We start from the raw sequence: 18593 nt of genomic DNA, 5'->3' as shown, positions 1-18593 counted from the left end.
TGGTAACTTCTTTTCATGGATATTTGACATTACTTTCTGTCATCATCCATTGTTCACTTCTTTGCGCATGGTAAAGTCATTTTCTTATTAGATTTCCTTCAGTTAGTAGGGAGAATAAGGGTTTTTTTTTATTATTCCCAAAGTTTATTTATTTTTTCCCATTTTTAAAAACATTTTGATCTGTTTTCTCATGCATCATCATAGTTATTCTGTCCATCTCCTTCAAATCGATTACCTTGCACAACCATTCGTCCATTAAATTGTTGTTCCCTCCTTTCCAATACTTAGCAAACGCTAGATGTGCTGCTGTTACTAAATACAATATAACATTTAATTCATCTTGACATATTTTCTCTTTAAGGTCAGCTGTAATATTCAGTAGGTATAGTTGGGGTTTCAATCCTAGTTCCAATTGAAAAGTATTCTGGATTTTCTTGTGTGCTTTTTCCCAAAAACTTCTTGCAATTGTGCAGTCCCACCACATGTGGAACAATGTTGCTTCATTTTCCCCCTATTTCCAACTATTACTTTCCTTTGAATTTTGAATTTTAGCTAGTTTTAATGTCGACACATGCCATCTATATAGTAATTTGTAGTAATCTTCAATTAGATTGGCACTTTTGGTAAATTTTATGTCTTTTTTCCATGTTCTTTCCCAGTTTTCTAATGGAATCGGCTCTTTAATATCCTGCATCCATTTAATCATGGTTTCTTTCACTAATTCACCTTCGAATGCAATATCCAGTAAAATTTTATACACCCTTGATATCATATATTTTTGTCTCCTAAATAATACTTTGCTATTATTTCCATCTTTTGAGAGCAAAAGCTTTGGAATTTTGGAAATGGCTTCATTTAATTCTCATTTCAAGAAAATTAGAATTTATATGAGAATAACAGAAGACCTGGGAAATTTCCAGTTAAATGTAACTAGAAACTTTTTTCATTATAAAAATAAACTACAGCTTTACTCAATTATTACATTTTGGAAATGACTTCATTACACTCTCATTTCAACAAAAAGTAACAGATTACTAATATCTACATCATTAAGATCTCAGTACCTACAAGTTGTGGTCTTATACATATCACGTTCTCACTGATTGTGGCTTGTACATTTAGTACATTTTGTTTTGAAGTTCGACTTTTTATATTATCGTAATCCTCAAAGTACATATAGATTACTTATAACATGTTAGCTCCAAATTCTGCTCTCTGTGGTATATTCCCCTTCTTCTCCTCTCTTTGCCTTCCCTTTCACACATCTCAGTTTTTTCTGATGGATATGGGGAGGGTGATTCTTTGTTATCAGTAACTCCCCTTGTCTAAGGATTTTCTCCAATGTTTTTTGATAATCCTCTACCCCAACCTGAACCATGACCATAGACTATTTTTGAACATTCCCAAGCTGAAGTTGATTCTTTTGAGGAGGATAAAGATCCTTCTCTGCCCCAAGTCCACCTTCAAATGTTCCTTGGGAGCCTGAAAAGAGTTCAGAACAAGAAGAAAAACAGGTGTAATGTTGACCTCCTGGTATCTTTTGAGCGATACGAATTCATAAATGCTTGAAGAACAACACAAAGAAGGAACAGATAAATAAGTTGGTCTTTGAAATAATCATTTACTTTTTGAAATTAATGATGACTATCAGGACCATTTCAGAACTTTTAAATCAACAAGAGGAAAAGAACAACATCAACAACAACAACAACAACAACTACAACTACAACAACAACTTACTAATTAAATGTTCCTGAGGACTCTGGGTGCTTCTGATAATCTGGCTCAATGACATTATGAAGTGTAATGGATACAAATTCACCAATGAAAATATCTTTTGAAGGTTCATATGGATGAGCTTGAACTCTTGTCCCCTCACTCCGCTTGAATGAACTCAAACACTTGCTGGAAGAATAATGCAGTGACAGCAGCAGCAAAAACAACCAGAATGATAAGATGTCTGAAGCCAAGCACCAGCTAGACATCTTTCTTCTAACCTTCAGGGACCACTAGGTCTTGGCAGAAGAAAGAGAAAAGCTTTTATTGACAGATCTGTCTGCCTCAGATTAATCTGTAGACTGACTGTTTGGACAGTGCTCTTCACAGACTAAATCCAGAACATAATAGCAGAAAAGAACTGTTTCAATGTTACTTTTGAAGACTGACTACCCACAGGGATTCAAAGAACAGCGGTACTGATCACAGTCATTTTAATAATTACAGAGCTAATTGTTTTCTGGAAATCCTTAGGTCTCAGGACAATCTAAGAAAATGTGTTTCTTTTTTTCCTACTACTGATGATAGACTGTTTCTGGTCAGGTAAACAGAACAGAAGTCAACACTAGCAATTCTGGTGTAACTTTTACAATTCATAAGAACTGACATAGGGCTAGTGAGAAGAAAGAGGTTTTTTTTTGGGGGGGGGGGTGCAATATCCAGTCTGCTTGCCTCCCTTGGTTCTGGACACCAGAGGTTTATAGCAAAGGGTTTATAAATGGTCATGAAAAGCCTTCTCAGTGTACTCATGGTAGACCCTAGAAAGGGAAATGGCTGGCAGTGAGATCAGAGGAAAGATGGAGGGAGACACTCCTTGGATGAAGGAAAAGAAGGTGTTTCAGGTATGAGAACAGCCCAAGCCAGCCAGGAGCAGCATCTGCCAGCTATACTTGGTATGTCTCACCCAGTTCAAGGCAACATTGTAAACAGCTGGAGCAGAAGTGGAAGTAGACTTCATTTGGCCTTCTAATTCAGTTCTAACTTTCTCAATATTGTGACAGCTATATGCTGCAAAAGCCAGGATGGTATAGTGGTTTGAGCGTAGTATTTGAACTCGGAAGATTGAGGTTTGTTTACTTGCTCGGCCATGAAAACCCACTGAGTGGCCTTGAGTGAGTCACTTGAAGGCACACAACAAAGGCAAATACATTGCACGCCCCCCTACTGCTCTTGGTCCTGTTCCTATGAGTGCTTATCATAGCAGAGAAAGGTAGTTCACTGGGCAAACTGGAAACAAAACATGTCCCAATCCACCTGCAGTGAGCTGAAGGAGGCTGTATGGGAGCAACAACTGGGTTGGCTTGCAGTTTGAGACACACAAGCATGCCTTTACTTCAAAATGGAGTTTAAGCATGCCATTCTTCTGTACAAAGTCAGAAAAAGTTTCATGGTGGTCCTGCTCAAACTTATCTTCTTATCATGTAATTATTAATCCTTTGATAGATTTGAGGTTTAATGCATGCACAATATGAGAGTTTGTAGGCCACACTGACTTGGGTGTCATTTTTACCCTCTTTTTTCATTCTTCATTCTTACCCTTTTCTTTCTATTTAAAAATTAGTTATTTAATAATTGTATACCACCCTTAGACCATTTGCTATCGGGTGGAGTACAAATACATTAATAATACACCAGCTACGCTATGTGGTAGATTGGTGGGTGGTAGAAAGAAAGAAAGAAAGAAAGAAAGAAAGAAAGAAAGAAAGATTGTATTTGACAAGTTGCTCTTAACGGATACTAATCAAACAAATATTTTAAAATTTCATTTGAGCTGTGGGAAATGTAATGGACCATACCAAGAGCGGAGGAACAGACCATAACTACCACATCACATCACAGAATTCGATGACAATATCATGTCCTATCTCAAGTATAACTATACTTTTTTTCTCACTAGCTGCTCCTTGGTGTTCAGATCAGGCCTCATTATGATAATGTAGAATTTTGGAAGAAAGATGCAAGTTAACAAGCCAGCACCAGAGGCCAAAATGGAGAAGACCTCCACAGCTACCATATATTTCCCCTTCATGCTCAGATGTGTAGGGACAAAGGACACCCAAACACTGCAAAAGACCAACATGCTAAAAGTGATCAGCTTGGCTTCATTAAAAGTATTAGGCAACTTCCGAGCAAAGAAAGCCACAGTGAAGCTAATAATGGCCTGCAGACCCAAGTAGCCTAGGACAGCATAAAACATGAGTTCTGAACCTTCGTTGCACTGCACTATGATCTGCCCTATTTGAGAGTGTACATCAAACTCTGGGAAAGGAGGAGAAGAAATCAGCCAAGCTACACAGATGTCAAATTGAATAAGACAAGAAAGAATCATAATCAGCACTGCAAGTCTCTTTCCAAGCCATTTACTCATCTTATTCCCCGGTTTGGTGGCCAAGAAGACTAAAACCACAGTGATGGTTTTAGCTAGAACAGAAGCCACAGCTATGGAGAAAACAATGCCAAAAACTGTTTGCCTGAGAAAACAGGTCACAGTCCCAGGCCTTCCAATGAATAAGAAAGAGCAGAGGAAGCAGAGCAGCAGAGAAGAGAGCAGGATACAGGTAATGTTCCAGTTATTGGCTTTGACAATGGGAGTATTGCAGTTGTGAATGAAGGTCCCCATTATAACAACTGTGATCACACAAAGAAAAAGAGCTAGAGCAGTCAGAACTGCTCCTAAAGGCTCCTGGAAAGATAGGTAGCTTATTTCTTTAGGAATACATTGGTGCTGGTTCATATTTGGAAACTGATCATCTGGGCATTTATCACATTGTTCAGCATCTGAAAGAAAGACAGAGGAGTTTATCACACCGGAGGAATTTCTCTTAATTTTGCATGAAAAGAAAGTGTGGCCAGAACGTATTCTCATGAATTCGCTAATTTAGTGAAATTATATGATTGCGAATTGCGTATGAACTGGCTTCCCATTGCCCGAAAATAGCATGCCATTGCCCAAATTTGCGTATGGTAGTCTATCACGCAATAACCTCATGATTGTGTTCAGATTGCCATTGGATTATAGTTCCAATTTCCCTTGTCTGATGAACTCCAGAGTCTCAAAGTTTTCATTTGTTTAGCTGCCATCCATTAATCATTTGATTTCAAGCAAAATGCAGAAATAATGGAATAAAGCATCAGTACTAATTGTGATTCCTAATTATTTGTTGCATTGTAATGTTTATAGGGATTGTTACCTGGAGTATAAGGAAGATTTCCTGGTTATGATGAAAAATAAAACATCTTTTTTCAAAGAATACATATCTTGAAAGTTTTAATTAAATTCCCTGTTGGTTGTGATTGTTTGAAGTTTGTACATCAATTTATTCATGTCTTCAATTTATACAGTACCTCACTTTTCTCCAACCACAAGACCCAGGGGAGCTTACAATATATTTAAAATTGCCATGGGCAAACATAGCACAATACTTCACCAATATTGTGCCATATGAGTTTTGAAAAATCAATGAAAGTCCTGCTTAAATAAAAAGAACTTTATGGTGGTGGGATGTGACCAGAGACTGCCCATCGTAACATCATTGGTGTTTGCCCCGACAGCATCACCAGAAACTATATCTAGTCCTCAGATTTTCACCCTGAAATCTCAGAAGCACAAATGCTTCTGATCTGGCAATCAGATATTCATCCTCTGTTAGCCTAACTTTTTTCAGTTTAGAAATGCCTTCATGATTTTCTGTGCAAAGAAAATAGATTAATTGAGCACAACTGAACTTTAAATGGTCTTCACCTACCCCATTGGATGGAAATTCTCCCTATGGGACACTCAACACAGTCATAGCAACAAACCTCCTTCTCTGGGTGAAGTAAAATGTTCTGTCCAGGGTGGCAGCTCTCAACACAGGTTGAACTGGGGGGCATCTAAGAGTAACCATGAAGAAAGTCATTACAGATGAAATGTCGGCTGCATCTGCACTGCAGAAATAATGCAGTTGGGCACCACTTTAGCTGCCATGGCTGATTTCTATCGAATCCTGGGATTTATAATTTGTTGTGGCTAAATCTCTCACATTATTACAAATCCCAGAATTCCATTGCATTGAGCTGGTCAAACTGCATTATTTATGCAGTGCAGATGCAGCCTTAGATGAAGTCAAAGCACATGACAAATAATCTGAAGCAATTCTGTAATACTCAATATTAGTTGGCTCAGAGGTCCTGCTTCTGATTGTTGCAGCCCTCCTCATTGGTGAGAGGAGGCTGGAAACATTTGGAAACTGAATATCTTTCACCTGATGTGGCTGCTTGCTCTTAAGGTGGGTTGGGGAAAATTTACAATCATGACAATGGTGCTACAATTGTGACTATGTAAGATTAATTAATATGGAGCAGTACAGGGTCTTTAACTTTAGGTTGTGAATCGCTAACTACAATACAGAAGTCAGGTGGTAATAATAATAATAATAAGAAGAAGAAGAAGAAGAATACAATTATTATTACTACTACTAATTCTACATTGGTAGTTATGTCACTGACCTGTTTAAATTTGGGGTTCCAGATAAGAGAACTTCCATTTATGGTGAAGGCTTCCTCTGGGGAAGCCCTGGGGTCCATCCACCCAACATGCACTCTCTGGAAGGATCCATTGAGAAATGTAACCAGGTTGATGATATCGTATCCACCTGCAAAGTCTCCATTCTCACCAAAAGATATTTCTTCCCCAGCACTATTGTTAAAGTGGATGCGTTTGAGAAAAGAGTGAAGCTACGTTGAAAGTGAACCAAAAAAACAAAACAAAAAACATAGTAGGTTTAAAAAATGGTGAAAGTAATCAGTAAAAATCTAGTTCACTGTTTACTAAAATGTCAGTTGTATTCCTGTCCTAGAGAACCTTACTGAGCTCTTCTTCTTCTTTTAGGCATATGGAAAATTGGGGAGTTGACAACAAATATACCCATCTTCTGTAATGCTCTAACCAACTAGTAACACAGAATTGTACCCATTTTGCAGTGAAAGCAGCCAGTTGTGTGTGGGGGGGGGGGGGATTCTGATGAAAATAGTAAAATAATAGGGTTTCTTTTTCTTTCAAATTGGATATAGTTTGTATATATTTGGTAAATTTTTGTAAGGTTTGTCTGTGTCAGCAAGAGTGAGGTCCACTGCCTAGCAGACTGGTCCAAATTTGCAAAGCAATGAAAGCAAGATGTAGAGAGAAAAAACAAAGTTTTCTGCAGCAGAAACTGGTACACACTTTTGGAAAGTTCCAAAATGAGACATTGAGGCATTTCAGAGCCCAAGTTTTATACTGCTTCCACAAGATGTTTTTTTACATATACAGTCAGAAATAAATTAACATTTAGATTAAAGCCACATCCTCTAGGCCTATAAATTCTACCTTCTATAAATATTATTAAGCTGTTCCAGAATGTCCTTCTTTGTTCAGAGAGTGTGCATTCCTAGCTAACAGGAACTCCAGTCTTGTTTATTTCAGAGAGCTTGTATTTTATCTCAAACAAGAATTAAATACCAGTGTTTTGGTATTTATGAGGGATTCTGGAACCAAAATCCAACGGATACCAAGGACCCAATGTATTTGGCACATTTTTGTTGGCCCCATAAATGTATCACTGTTTGTTTGTTTTTATTTGGGATGTTATTGTACTTTCCTGTAAGGCCAACATTGCTGCCCTGGATATGCTTGGGGGGATGGAGTTTGTAACAAATGCTCTGGATTTTGCAGGAAAACCCAGAGCACTGTAGCAACACTGGGCAACTGTGTACACATGTGTCCCTGCTGTGTCACCCACTTCAGCTGCTCCTAGCATGAGATGCTCCCTCTGAGGTCACAATGAGGCACCTAGCTATTTGATCAAACCTAGATACCTTGTTTCTGAGCTCAGAGGGAGTAACATGTGCCAGCAGTGGCAGAGCCTAGTGACAAAGCAGGGACGCATGTGTAGACAGTAACTGGACATCACTACAGAGTGTGGTGGTAACAAGGAGAATCTGGGAGGCTCTAGAGCTAGAATACTCCAGGAGCAGCTCTGAATCTTGTACAGATGTGATCAAATAGCTAGGTGCCTCACTGTAACATCAGAGGGAGCACAACTCATGCTAGGAGCAGCAGAAGTGGGTGACACATGTGTACACAGCTGCCCAATGTTACTACAGTGCTCTGGGTTTTCCTGCAAAATCCAGAGCAAAAGATAAGTGTATAAAAAGTGCTTTAAGGGAAGGATAAAGAAGATTAGATGTGGAACCGGTCGAACATCATGAAGTCAGTCTGCCCTCAACTTGGGGATTTGGCCCTGCATCATGAAGATAGGTTACCATGAGGATGCTGTGAGACTGTTTTATTTGGACCATAAAGACAAGCCCTGAGGCTGCTGCTACACTGCAGAATTAGTGCAGTTTGACACCACTTTAACTGCCATGGCTCCATCCTATGGAATCCTGGGATTTGTAGTTTGTTGTAGCACCAGAGTTCTCTGACAGAGAAGGCTAAATATGTCACAAAACTACAAAAGCCAGAATTTCATAGCACTGAGCATGGCAGTTAAAGCTGTGTAAAACTGCATTAATTCTGCAGTGCAGATGCAGTCCCAGTCTGCTTCAGCCATCTGATGAAGTACGCTGTAGCTACAAAAGCTTATGCTACAAACATTTTTCTTCCAATTAGTCCCAAAGGTACTAGAAGAGTCCTTTGTCTAATCCATATTTTTTCATCATGTTTTATGCTTTTACAGTAATACCTCTGACTACCTGCCATGGCTGAAGGTTCTGAAGGCTCCACTTCTTTCCCTCCTTCATTGTTTTCTGCTTGGATCTCAATAAAAGCATGGCATGGAGACTATGTGCCACAGCATAAACACCATTGTAGATATTATAGCTCTGGCCAGACAGTCCCATTTCAAAGAGATGTCCAGGAAGGGTCCCCAACCTTTCCTCTCCATTACAGTTTTTATCTCCCACATACAGGTTATACTTGTGGAGTGAACATTGAAAAGTTACGGCCCAGAACACATTGAGATAATAAAATGTAGATTGGAAAGGGTTTGTTGCCTCAAGAAATTCTTCAAATCCTGGCACCACGTTTGTGTGGATTCTAAATGATAAGGTGCCATTGAAAGTCTTGTGGGTGAATTTTGCATTGGTATTTACCACTGTGAAATCCCATCCAGCAGTTATGATCCATACCCACTCAGTTGGGAGATTGCGCCCAATTTCCATAGCGTATAAAGCCATTCGTAAGCCTTCCAGAGACTGGATGTCCCCAGACACAAGAGTCACATTTATTTCATTAGACAGCAGGGCAGAATAAACTGGCCACAGCTTTTCTCTAATTGTCTCATGTGCCAGAATGGTTGTCACTAATGGGATCACCATTGTCCAAGCTATGCAAATGTGGCTTTGCAAGAATTTTGGTCTTAAGGTTCGGAGAAAGGTTTCCCCACTGTCATCATCTGAAACAATAAGGCCTATCCAGTTCCATCCAAAATGCTTGAGTAGCTGGACAATCCCAACATACTGAAGCTCTCCATTAGGAACCATGTGGTAGAAAGAAGGGAATCGAATTTTATCCCTCAGCACTGGATCAGATGCACCATAGCTGAGCTAATGGGAAAGATACAGTAAGATGTAATAAGAGGAAAGATACAATCTTCCAGAAACTTAAAGATGTAGTTGGAACTCACTCTCAGTAGTAATTCAGAGCAACACCAATGATAATCAAGGCTGGGATAGGCACTCCAACAACATAAGGAAGGGGGCATCGTTCCCATCTGTCCTTCAAACCATGGAGTTTATCACACCGAAAATAAAAGTGACTTGCCTCTCCTGGGTTAGACTCCATTGTGGGATGCAGTTGGGCATTATCACAGGGAAAATGTCATCAATGCCGCCGCCTGACTGCATTCCACCTAAAACTCACCTACAAGCCACACTCAGCTGGCTGATTTGCAAAGTCAGCAAGTTCCTTTTTGTGCCGCAGAAAGGCAAGATTGGGGCTGCAAGTTGTAGTTGCCACAGCCCTGATCCAGCAGTAAAATTGGCAGCTGCAGGCCACCCCTTAGGGGTGGTCTGTCAAGCCCCTTAGTCCTCTGCTTACCTTGCTGGTCCTTTTATTTTTTTTAACCCCCCAGAAGCCTCGCCTCGTTTCCCTTTCTCCTCTCCCTTTGCAAATTGGCCAGCTGAATACAACTTGTAGCTGGGTTTTAGCTGGGATGCAATCGGGCGGCGGCATCCGTGGCATTTTCCCTGCAATAATATCCAACTGCATTCCACAACTGATTCTAACCCAAGAGAGGTAAGTCACTTTTATTTCGGGTGTGATAAACGACCATCTGTATTCAGTTCAGTTCAGTAATTTATTTCAGCCAACAAGCCATCAACATCAAAATATATATAAAAAATATAAAACATATAGAGCATTTAAAATATTTAAAACATTAAAAACATTAAAATACACGGACTTTTAAAGATAAAATCATGGAATATATATTCATAACCTGCGCAAAGGATAGAAATTTATATTTATTTTTATACTGAAAAGCTCTAAAAAAAAAAAATGTATAATACAAGGCCTTAGGCACAGAGCCTAGATAAGTGCAAGTTGCAAAAGGCCAAGCTGTTCAATTATGTTGACTCATAGTCTTGCGTGTTTTAACAGCCGAACAAAGAAACTTAGCCACTGTTTCCGTTTTACTTTTCTCAGCATCGTTCAGCAGGTATTCCATATACCAACTGTTCGATCTGCCTGGAGACTTGAGCAGGAGGGGAGAGATTAATCTTGCCCTCTCGTCTTTATAGAAGGTACAAAAGAATAAGACATGTTCTAACGACTCAATAGAACCATCACCACAGGGACAAACCCGTTCATGGTGGGGGATTCCCTTGAACCGACCCTCTAGAAGTGCTGAAGGAATTACATTAGATCTGGCTTTAGAGAACACAGCTCGGTACTTTGGAATAGTCAGGTTTTGCAGATAAAATGCCTCCTTCTCTGAGTTAAACTGTAGCCCTAGGCTAATGGGAGAGCAGGTGGTACAAGCAGAAGATAAAGAATATTGAGTATCAATATCTTTTATGCGGCGTATCATAATCTGCTGGGCTCTCGAAAGGTCTTGTGACATTAAAAAACTACTTGAGAAACCCAATCTCAGCAATTTCTCCTGGATATTTTTAGACCATAAGGTGGTATAATTGTCTTTCCATATAAGATGCCAGAGACCTGAGTCAGGGCCCGCATAAAAGAGTTTCAGCCAGTACTTTAAGGTCCACATCCAAGCAGAGCATTCCACAGAGTGGCAGCCCGCTTCAAGTCGTAAAACAGCTGAAGGGACGCAATTAGGTACTCCAAATAATTTGCGAAGATAAACGGAAAAGACCTGTTCTAATTTTACAGAGAAACCTTGGATCCAGATGGGTATTCCAAATAACAATTGTGGTATAACCTTGGCCTGAAACACCTTCAAGGCTGCAGGTAAAAATTGGCCTCCTTTAGTATAAAAGAATCGGATTAGGGCTTTGGCACTATTATTTGCTGATTGAACAGCTATTGAACTCTGGGATGTCCAGCCAAGAGATGCTTGAAAAGTTATTCCTAAATACCTAAAAGTGTTAACTTGTTCTAACCTATGTCCATTTAGAATCCACCTGGATCGAGTCTTTTTTCTTGAGAAAACCATAATTTTTGTTTTGCTATAATTGATGATCAGGCCGTTATCTTCACAATAACTTCCAAAAACTCTCAAGATATGTTTCAAGTCTATTTCCGAAAAGGAAAGGAGAACTGCATCATCTGCATACAAAAGTAAAGGAATACTAACAGAGGCTAGTTTAGGAGAGTGGCGTGCTTCCGCGGAAATGGAAGCAGAGAGATCATTAAGATAAAGGTTAAATAATAAGGGTGCCAAAATGCAACCTTGACGCACACCTTTTTGAGTGGGGATAGATTTCGTAAAATTACCCTGAGTGCCACATCTCACCTGTATAGTTGTATCTCTATATAGATTCATAATTAACCAAAGTAGTCTCCTATCAATAGAAGAGGCAAAAAGTTTTATCCACAGCCTTTCTCTCGGAATAGAATCGAATGCAGATTTCAAATCAATAAATGCCACGTATAGTCCTTTGCTTTGGGAAGTAGAATATTTCTCAGCCAGGTGGTTTAAAACCAAACAGTGGTCGAGAGTTGTTTTGCCTTTCCTAAAACCAATTTGTTCGTTACCTATAATATTCTCACTATCTATCCATTCTGCGAGGCGGTTATTGAGGAATCGGCCGTAAAGTTTGCCCACAACTGAGAGTAAGCTTATGGGTCGATAATTAGATGGATCGTTTCTAGATCCCTTCTTATAAATAGGGATTATAACTGCGTTTGACCAACTTGGAGGAATTTGGGGCGTTTGATTAATAAGAGTGAAGAGGGAAGCAAGAAGAGGAGCCCACCAAGAAATATTAACTTTCAGAAGCTCCGGCAGAATTAAGTCGGGCCCTGGGGCTTTTCCAGATTTAATCTGGGTGATCAGAGATTTTAGTTCTTCTTGGGATACGGGGGGGCCATTGTGGAATATCCGAGCAATCAAGGGAAAGTCGATTGAACAAGTTGGAAGCATCAGAGGTTTGTTCCCTGAAGTCACTATAAAGTGTGGCAAAGTAATCTTCCCAAACATTAATGGGAATGTTACAGGGGGGGGCACCACCAGTGTTTCCTAACATCCCCGTTACTGTGGCCCAGAAAAGTTTAGTATTTTTTTGTAAGGAGAAGTTTATTAATGATGACCACTGTTTTTGAATAGCCTCCCTCTTTTTCCTTGCTAGAAGTAGTTTATACTGTTTTCTGGTGGTAAAATACGATTGGGGCAAAAACTGGCAATTGTCTCTCCTGTATTGGATATACATATTTCTCAAGTGAGTTCTAGCTTCAGCGCAAGTCTTATCAAACCAAGGGGCCATTCTTCTACCTTTAAAGTTACTTGGTTTCTTCTCTATAGGAGTCAACAGGGGGGTCAAGGTCCTAAGGAGCTGGGAGTAGTTCTCTATAGCATGTTGCACTTCTTGTGATACAGTAATTTGGTTTTTAAAACCCAGGCATAAAGGTGAATTGAGAAGAACTGAAGTCTTTTCGTGGAGGGTTTCGGTCCACCATAGCCTATTCTGTCTAATTACCATAACTGAATCAGTAAAGGATGGTTGCATCTGAGAATGTATATTCAGGGGAATCCTAAACAAAAAGGAAAGAGGAAGATGATCACCATCTAATCTTGTTCCTACTGAAAAGCTAACTACCTGATTTACAAAAGTGTCAGAAACCAGTACATAATCGATGGTCGAGCTGCCTTTTGCTGAGATATAAGTATACTCACCCCAAGGATCAAATAATAAATTCCCATTAAGCATTCTTAAGGCAAGGCGCTCAACCATCTGCATAAAACATATACCTGCTGAATTAATACCCCGGTCCTTAAACTGTCTTTCTGTATTCAAAATGCAATCCTCTAACTCTTCTAATCCCCAAGCAGGAGAAGAGAAGAGAGCCTCGTTGTTATGGCCTATTCTGGCATTGAAGTCTCCCAATAACACCACTACCGCTGAGGGGAACTGTCCCTCTAGTTTGACTATGTAATTTTCTAATATTTCCCACACCTTTTTACTGCGGTCTTGGTGGAGCTTGGGAGGAATATAAACATTTATCATCAACAAGCCCAAAATACCAAAATCAATTAGGCAGGCCATGGCAAATGTTTCACAAAATGGCAAACACTTGGTAGTAGCTTTGAGTGATGTAGAAATCAAGATGGCGAGACCCGCACTAGGTCTGCCTTTGCCAGGAGATGGAATAGCAGGTAAGTCGAAGATGGTATAGCCGTTGCAAACTATTCCGGACGTGCACCATGTCTCTTGGAGGAGGATCACATCAAACTTGTTGATGTAATCTATCACACCAGGGTCCTTAATCTTAGAGTTCCAACCGGCCACATTCCAGGATAAGCACTTAAGAAGAGAAGGTTCTAAGGAGGAGGCACTTGGGTTACTAAAAACTGGAAACGGCACATCATCACGGGGGTGTTGAGCTTTAGGGGATACAAACCCGCTCATGGAACTCCATATTGGAAGGGAAGATACATTATCCTTTGGGGATTGTCATGGGACAAGGTTATGAGAAATTGAGGGAGCATCAGCTTTATGTTGGACTAATGGGTCAAGAGTGGACTGCCAGGTTTCCAGCATAGAATTGCCAATCGCCTGCAGGTTCTGAGGTTGTGCCTGAAGATCTTTCTCCAGAACAAGATTTCCAACAGAGCGCTGGCTAACTTCTGTTTGTAAAAGGGGAAAGTCTAGCTTCTTATTTATTTGTGTAAGCTGATCACTGTTTACTTCAAATATACTATAAGAGCAGTTTGAAGAGGGTTGTTTGTTTTCTGTTAAATTATTCTCAACGTGATCACAGTTAAGATCTATTGGTGGTGAAATGAGATCAATGAGCGGTCCTGCTGTCACCGTGGTCTCTTGTAAGATTTTCTTAAGATTTTCTAGCTTGTCTAGAATGTCCATTTGTTCATTCCTAGACCGCAAACTAGAAGCACTGATGATCTCAATATCACCGAGATTAGTCTCGTCTACTGTTGGAGGGTGGTACTGGGTTCCTCTGTTATATTTTTGGATGGTCTTATAGGGGAGAGGAAGACTAATAGCTTCTGATGGCCTTTTGGCGGAAGGTCTATTACTTGCTATGGTATAACTAAGCAGCGGTTTAACTGTATCAATTGAGAACACTCTAGAGGGAAAAATTTGAAAAGATGCTAAATAAGGTCTTATTTTCAGGATCATAGCTGGAATAGTAGACTCTTTAAATGATAAAACAAGTCGTTTTTGATTTTGAACTGTAGGAAGCCATTCAATGGTATCAAGGTCTATCATTTTGTGGTGACAGTGGAGCAACTGCCCTAAAGAGATTTTGATTGCTCTCATCGAGTTCCATCGTCCTTGATTAATTCTATTCAGAGAGATAGAAAATGAAATCTTCTGGGTTTCTAAAATACGTGACTGTTTACTTATAGTTTTCCCAGTAGCTCTATTATTAAAGTCAGCACTTACGTTATCACCTCGTACATTATCAGAGGGCTTAGACCTTTTGGCATTATTGTCCTTATGATGAAGTTTACCTGTGTCATTGCTGTTCCTGTTGCCAGCTTGCCCCTTATCTAAGGCAGTAATTAATGTCTTATCCTTTCCCGTTGGGGCTGCCCTATGAATGCTGGGGGCAGTAGCCTGTTTAAAAGCTGAAGTTTGAAAATCTTTTTTTAGCAGATCTAGATTGTGTTTAATCTCGGATAGTTGATCGAATAATGCAATAACTGTTTGGGCCGTAAGCAAGCATTGCCTGGCCATGAATTCCGTTGTACTTTCCCAGGGGAGACTTTTCAGGTTTTTCTTAGATATCTTGTTTTGGGATTTATTTCCTATGGTATGAGGGGAGCTGGCTAACTGAACTGGAGATTGCAAATGGGAATCATTGATATTTCCAGATTGATTTCTGTTTAAATCATCATCAGGTGTAAGCAATAAAGATAATGGTTCTGACAGCTGTTGCCTTTCGGGTTCAAGTTGAGAATTCCAGTCTATCAATTCTACTGATTCAGGGGATGATGGAGAGGGCACAGTAGAGGCTTTCGCATTGTTAATTGTTCTCCTTTGTATTTTATTAAAGAAGTCTTCCATTTTTGGTTGTTTAGCTGCTTTTGGTGGAGAAGGAGAAAAGGAACCTGGGCTATTTCCACTACAAATCTTTCTCTTACTCATGGTGCTCTCGTCGATTTGCCACCGCCGCCGCTGTTGCTGCTGCTCCGCTGCTGGCTCCAGGAAGAGGAGAGGAGGCGTTGGGGCTTTTATAGCCCTGGCCCTGCTTGGCCTTGCCTGGCTCAGCGTTTGCGCCGCCGCTGTTGCTGCTGCTCCGCTGCTGGCTCCAGGGAGAGGAGAGGAGGCGTTGGGGCTTTTATAGCCCTGGCCCTGCTTGGCCTTGCCTGGCTCGGCGTTTGCGCCGCCGCTGTTGCTGCTGCTCCGCTGCTGGCTCCAGGGAGAGGAGAGGAGGCGTTGGGGCTTTTATAGCCCTGGCCCTGCTTGGCCTTGCCTGGCTCGGCGTTTGCGCCGCCGCTGTTGCTGCTGCTCCGCTGCTGGCCCCAGGAAGAGGAGAGGAGGCGTTGGGGCTTTTATAGCCCTGGCCCTGCTTGGCCTTGCCTGGCTCGGCGTTTGCGCCGCCGCTGTTGCTGCTGCTCCGCTGCTGGCTCTCCATCTGTATTCCTTAATTCACAAACATAAGCCAACTCTCTCAAAATACCCATTTTGGTCCTTTGCTGTGGGAATAAGAATTGTGTTGGCTAACAGGGTTCTGGCAAAAAGTGGGCTGGAGTGCAGCTGGAATCTATCCAGACCTGCCTCCTCTTCTCATAATAGTACTGCCACCAAGCCCTTTTTTGGATAGTTAATCCCTCTCAGGTTCCTGAGAGTGTAAGGGCTCAATACCTCTCCCTCTTGCTTATGCCTATTGGGAGCACAGAAGAATTATTATAGGGTTCCTGATAATCTGTGTGACCAGAGCTTCCCCTTCACTCTTCCTTAAGAAATAAATCAGAATAAATATGGAACACTTTATTTAAAATTAGAAAATTACATTGTAAAAGGTAGCTGTAGTTATAACAAGAAAGCTAGCAGGTTTTGCAAGTATTTTCCCCTGGTTGCTAACAAGAAAAAAAATTCAACCAAACACAGGTTAAACAGCTGCACATATATAAAAAAACCCACAATATTCTCCAACTCTACCTATTGCCAACCCTGTTTTTCAATACCTTTTTCAAAAAAACTAGAAACCTAACCCATCCAACTAGATGGTCCCTGGCTTCCATTAATCTTTACTTGGGATTCATTGCTTCACTAAGACCTGTACAATTAGGGGCTGTGCAGATCATCCATTAAGGCCAGCCTGAGGGTGGCATCGAGGTGTGACACAGTGCCAAAGGATCGCAGAAAAGCCGTGCGCTGGCAGCTATGGCACCCTTTCCAGGGTGCAAAAAAGGCTTTTTGCTGATTTTTTTTATTGTGCTGCTGAAAGACAAGATCAGGGCTGTGGATTGTAGTTGTTGCAGCTCTGATCCAACGCCTTTCTCCTCTCCCATTGGCTAACATTGCCTGGACAAAGAAAAGCCCTCCCTTCAGCCACCATCTTGAGGGGGAGAGAGGCAGGCTAGCACCAAGAGGTCTGCCTGGAAGAAGACAAGCCCTCCTTTCATCCTCCATCTTGAAGGAGAGAGAGGCAGGCTAGCACCACCAGGCCTGCCTAGAAGAAGAAAAGACCTCCCTTCAGCCACCATCTTGAGGGAGAGAGATTGTATTGTATTGTATTGTATTGCATTTTTGTACTGTACACCGCTATGATCATTGCGGAATAGCGGTCTATAAATAAAATGTATTATTATTATTATTAACAGTACCCAAGTGGGTATCAGGGGCAATTGGGTCCACACCGCCAATTGGCTAGCATGAACCATCTTCCCTGGGTTTACCCTTCCAATAACCTAGACCCTGAGACCTTGCAGGATCATTACAGTAGGTAATAATATAAAAGAAATATATATTATAAGTATTTTTTAAAAAAAATAATCATGGGCAATACTGGTAGTAATAGCAATTCTTAGCTGCTAATAGATTCAAAGTAGGAAAAAAGGGGAAATGATTTTCTGAGTATCTACCCAGTCTCTCCTGAAAATTTTGAAAAACCTGCCCTCTTTCAATGCTTCCCTCATTTCTTTTAAACTTCACAGACATTGAAAGGTTAAAACAGTCAAAACACTACTAAGTAGGGTCAACCTTGACAAGTAGTATAGATATATTTCTGTGGGTGTATCTTACTAATGCTTGCAATGGCAAGCCCCCTCTGAAATAAACCCCATGAATAGGGTTGGCTTAGGGTCGCCATAAGTTGGAAACAACTTGAAGGTACACAACAACAACAACAATTTCAGATACATATATCTATCTTTTTAGATACACATACCTGAGGAATTTTGTATGTAGATAAGATGTTGGCCATCTGAACTGAGTTCTCAGATGTGAGTCCCCCAATGACAGACATTAAATTATCTACCCTTCCACAGTGGTAATTTACGCTATTTCCTTGTCCTAGGAACAGAAGACTGATGGTGGTCCAACAGGTTCAGCATGAATTAAAAGCATTGTCAGAGATCCTAAATCCTAGTGTGACATTTGGTAGCAATGCAACATCCCTGTTGATTTCACGAATAGCAAAAATGAAGGCCAGGATATGCTGGTAGTTATTAGAGATCAAACTGAAATAAAATGACAGTCAAAATCAGAGATCTGAACCCATGCATTAAAGTTAATCTTGTTAAATTACATTCTTGAAAAAACAGACAGAAGGTAAAGGTCCTTCCCTCAAAAGGAAACTTAGTGTAAAGTATAGGATGAAAAACACAAAGGGGAAGCAGTCACAAACAAAACCAAATTTAAAAACTAAGTGTGTGGTCTGCAGTGTTCAATGTTACAAAGCTTCCCATTTATTTCAATCATTTGCCCTTGCGTTTTTATGTTTTTTCTATTTCTTTTAATGTCACTCATTCTTTTTGAGTGAATGACTAGGTGAGAAAAGCTTGCATGAAATGTTGCCCTGCTGATGCCTTTTGTCTACCTGACATTGTAAGGCTTAAAAAGAACAGAAAGGAAGAGTGACTAGAAAACAAGCTGGTCCTTAAAAACAGTTAACCTACTTCTTAAAATTAAGGATGATAATCAGGCCACTTCAGAGTATGAACAACAATGGCAACTTACTAAGAGGTTGTTCCTGAGGACAC

General features: G+C 40.4%; 1 protein-coding gene across 1 annotated transcript; it reads right to left on the bottom strand.

The window, feature by feature from the left end:
- Positions 1–3652: 3652 nt before the first annotated feature.
- LOC149303884 (vomeronasal type-2 receptor 26-like) lies at positions 3653–18064 on the bottom strand. The gene is made up of 5 exons (XM_089480534.1): positions 17780–18064; positions 8491–9342; positions 6265–6492; positions 5523–5649; positions 3653–4554 (listed from the first exon to the last, which is right to left on the bottom strand). The coding sequence occupies exons 1-5, from the start codon at positions 17855–17857 to the stop codon at positions 3653–3655; spliced, it is 2187 nt and encodes a 728-aa protein (XP_089336660.1). The 5' UTR covers positions 17858–18064.
- Positions 18065–18593: the final 529 nt, after the last annotated feature.

This window comes from Sceloporus occidentalis, unplaced genomic scaffold (assembly GCF_023333645.1).
Source record: "Sceloporus occidentalis isolate IW3139 unplaced genomic scaffold, rSceOcc1.0.p SCAF_14, whole genome shotgun sequence".
Classification (NCBI taxonomy): domain Eukaryota; kingdom Metazoa; phylum Chordata; class Lepidosauria; order Squamata; family Phrynosomatidae; genus Sceloporus; species Sceloporus occidentalis.
Note: the sequence above shows the minus strand (reverse complement) of the source record. Positions and strands in the feature narration are given on the sequence as shown.

Coding starts and splice junctions, on each gene's coding strand:
- LOC149303884 (XM_089480534.1), bottom strand. CDS start 17,857: ATGTCTGTCATTGGGGGACTCACATCTGAGAACTCAGTTCAGATGGCC. Junction 9,343..17,779: donor CTACATACAAAATTCCTCAG/GTATGTGTATCT, acceptor CTTTCCCATTAG/CTCAGCTATGGTGCATCTGA. Junction 5,650..6,264: donor GGAACCCCAAATTTAAACAG/GTCAGTGACATA, acceptor GGTTACTCTTAG/ATGCCCCCCAGTTCAACCTG.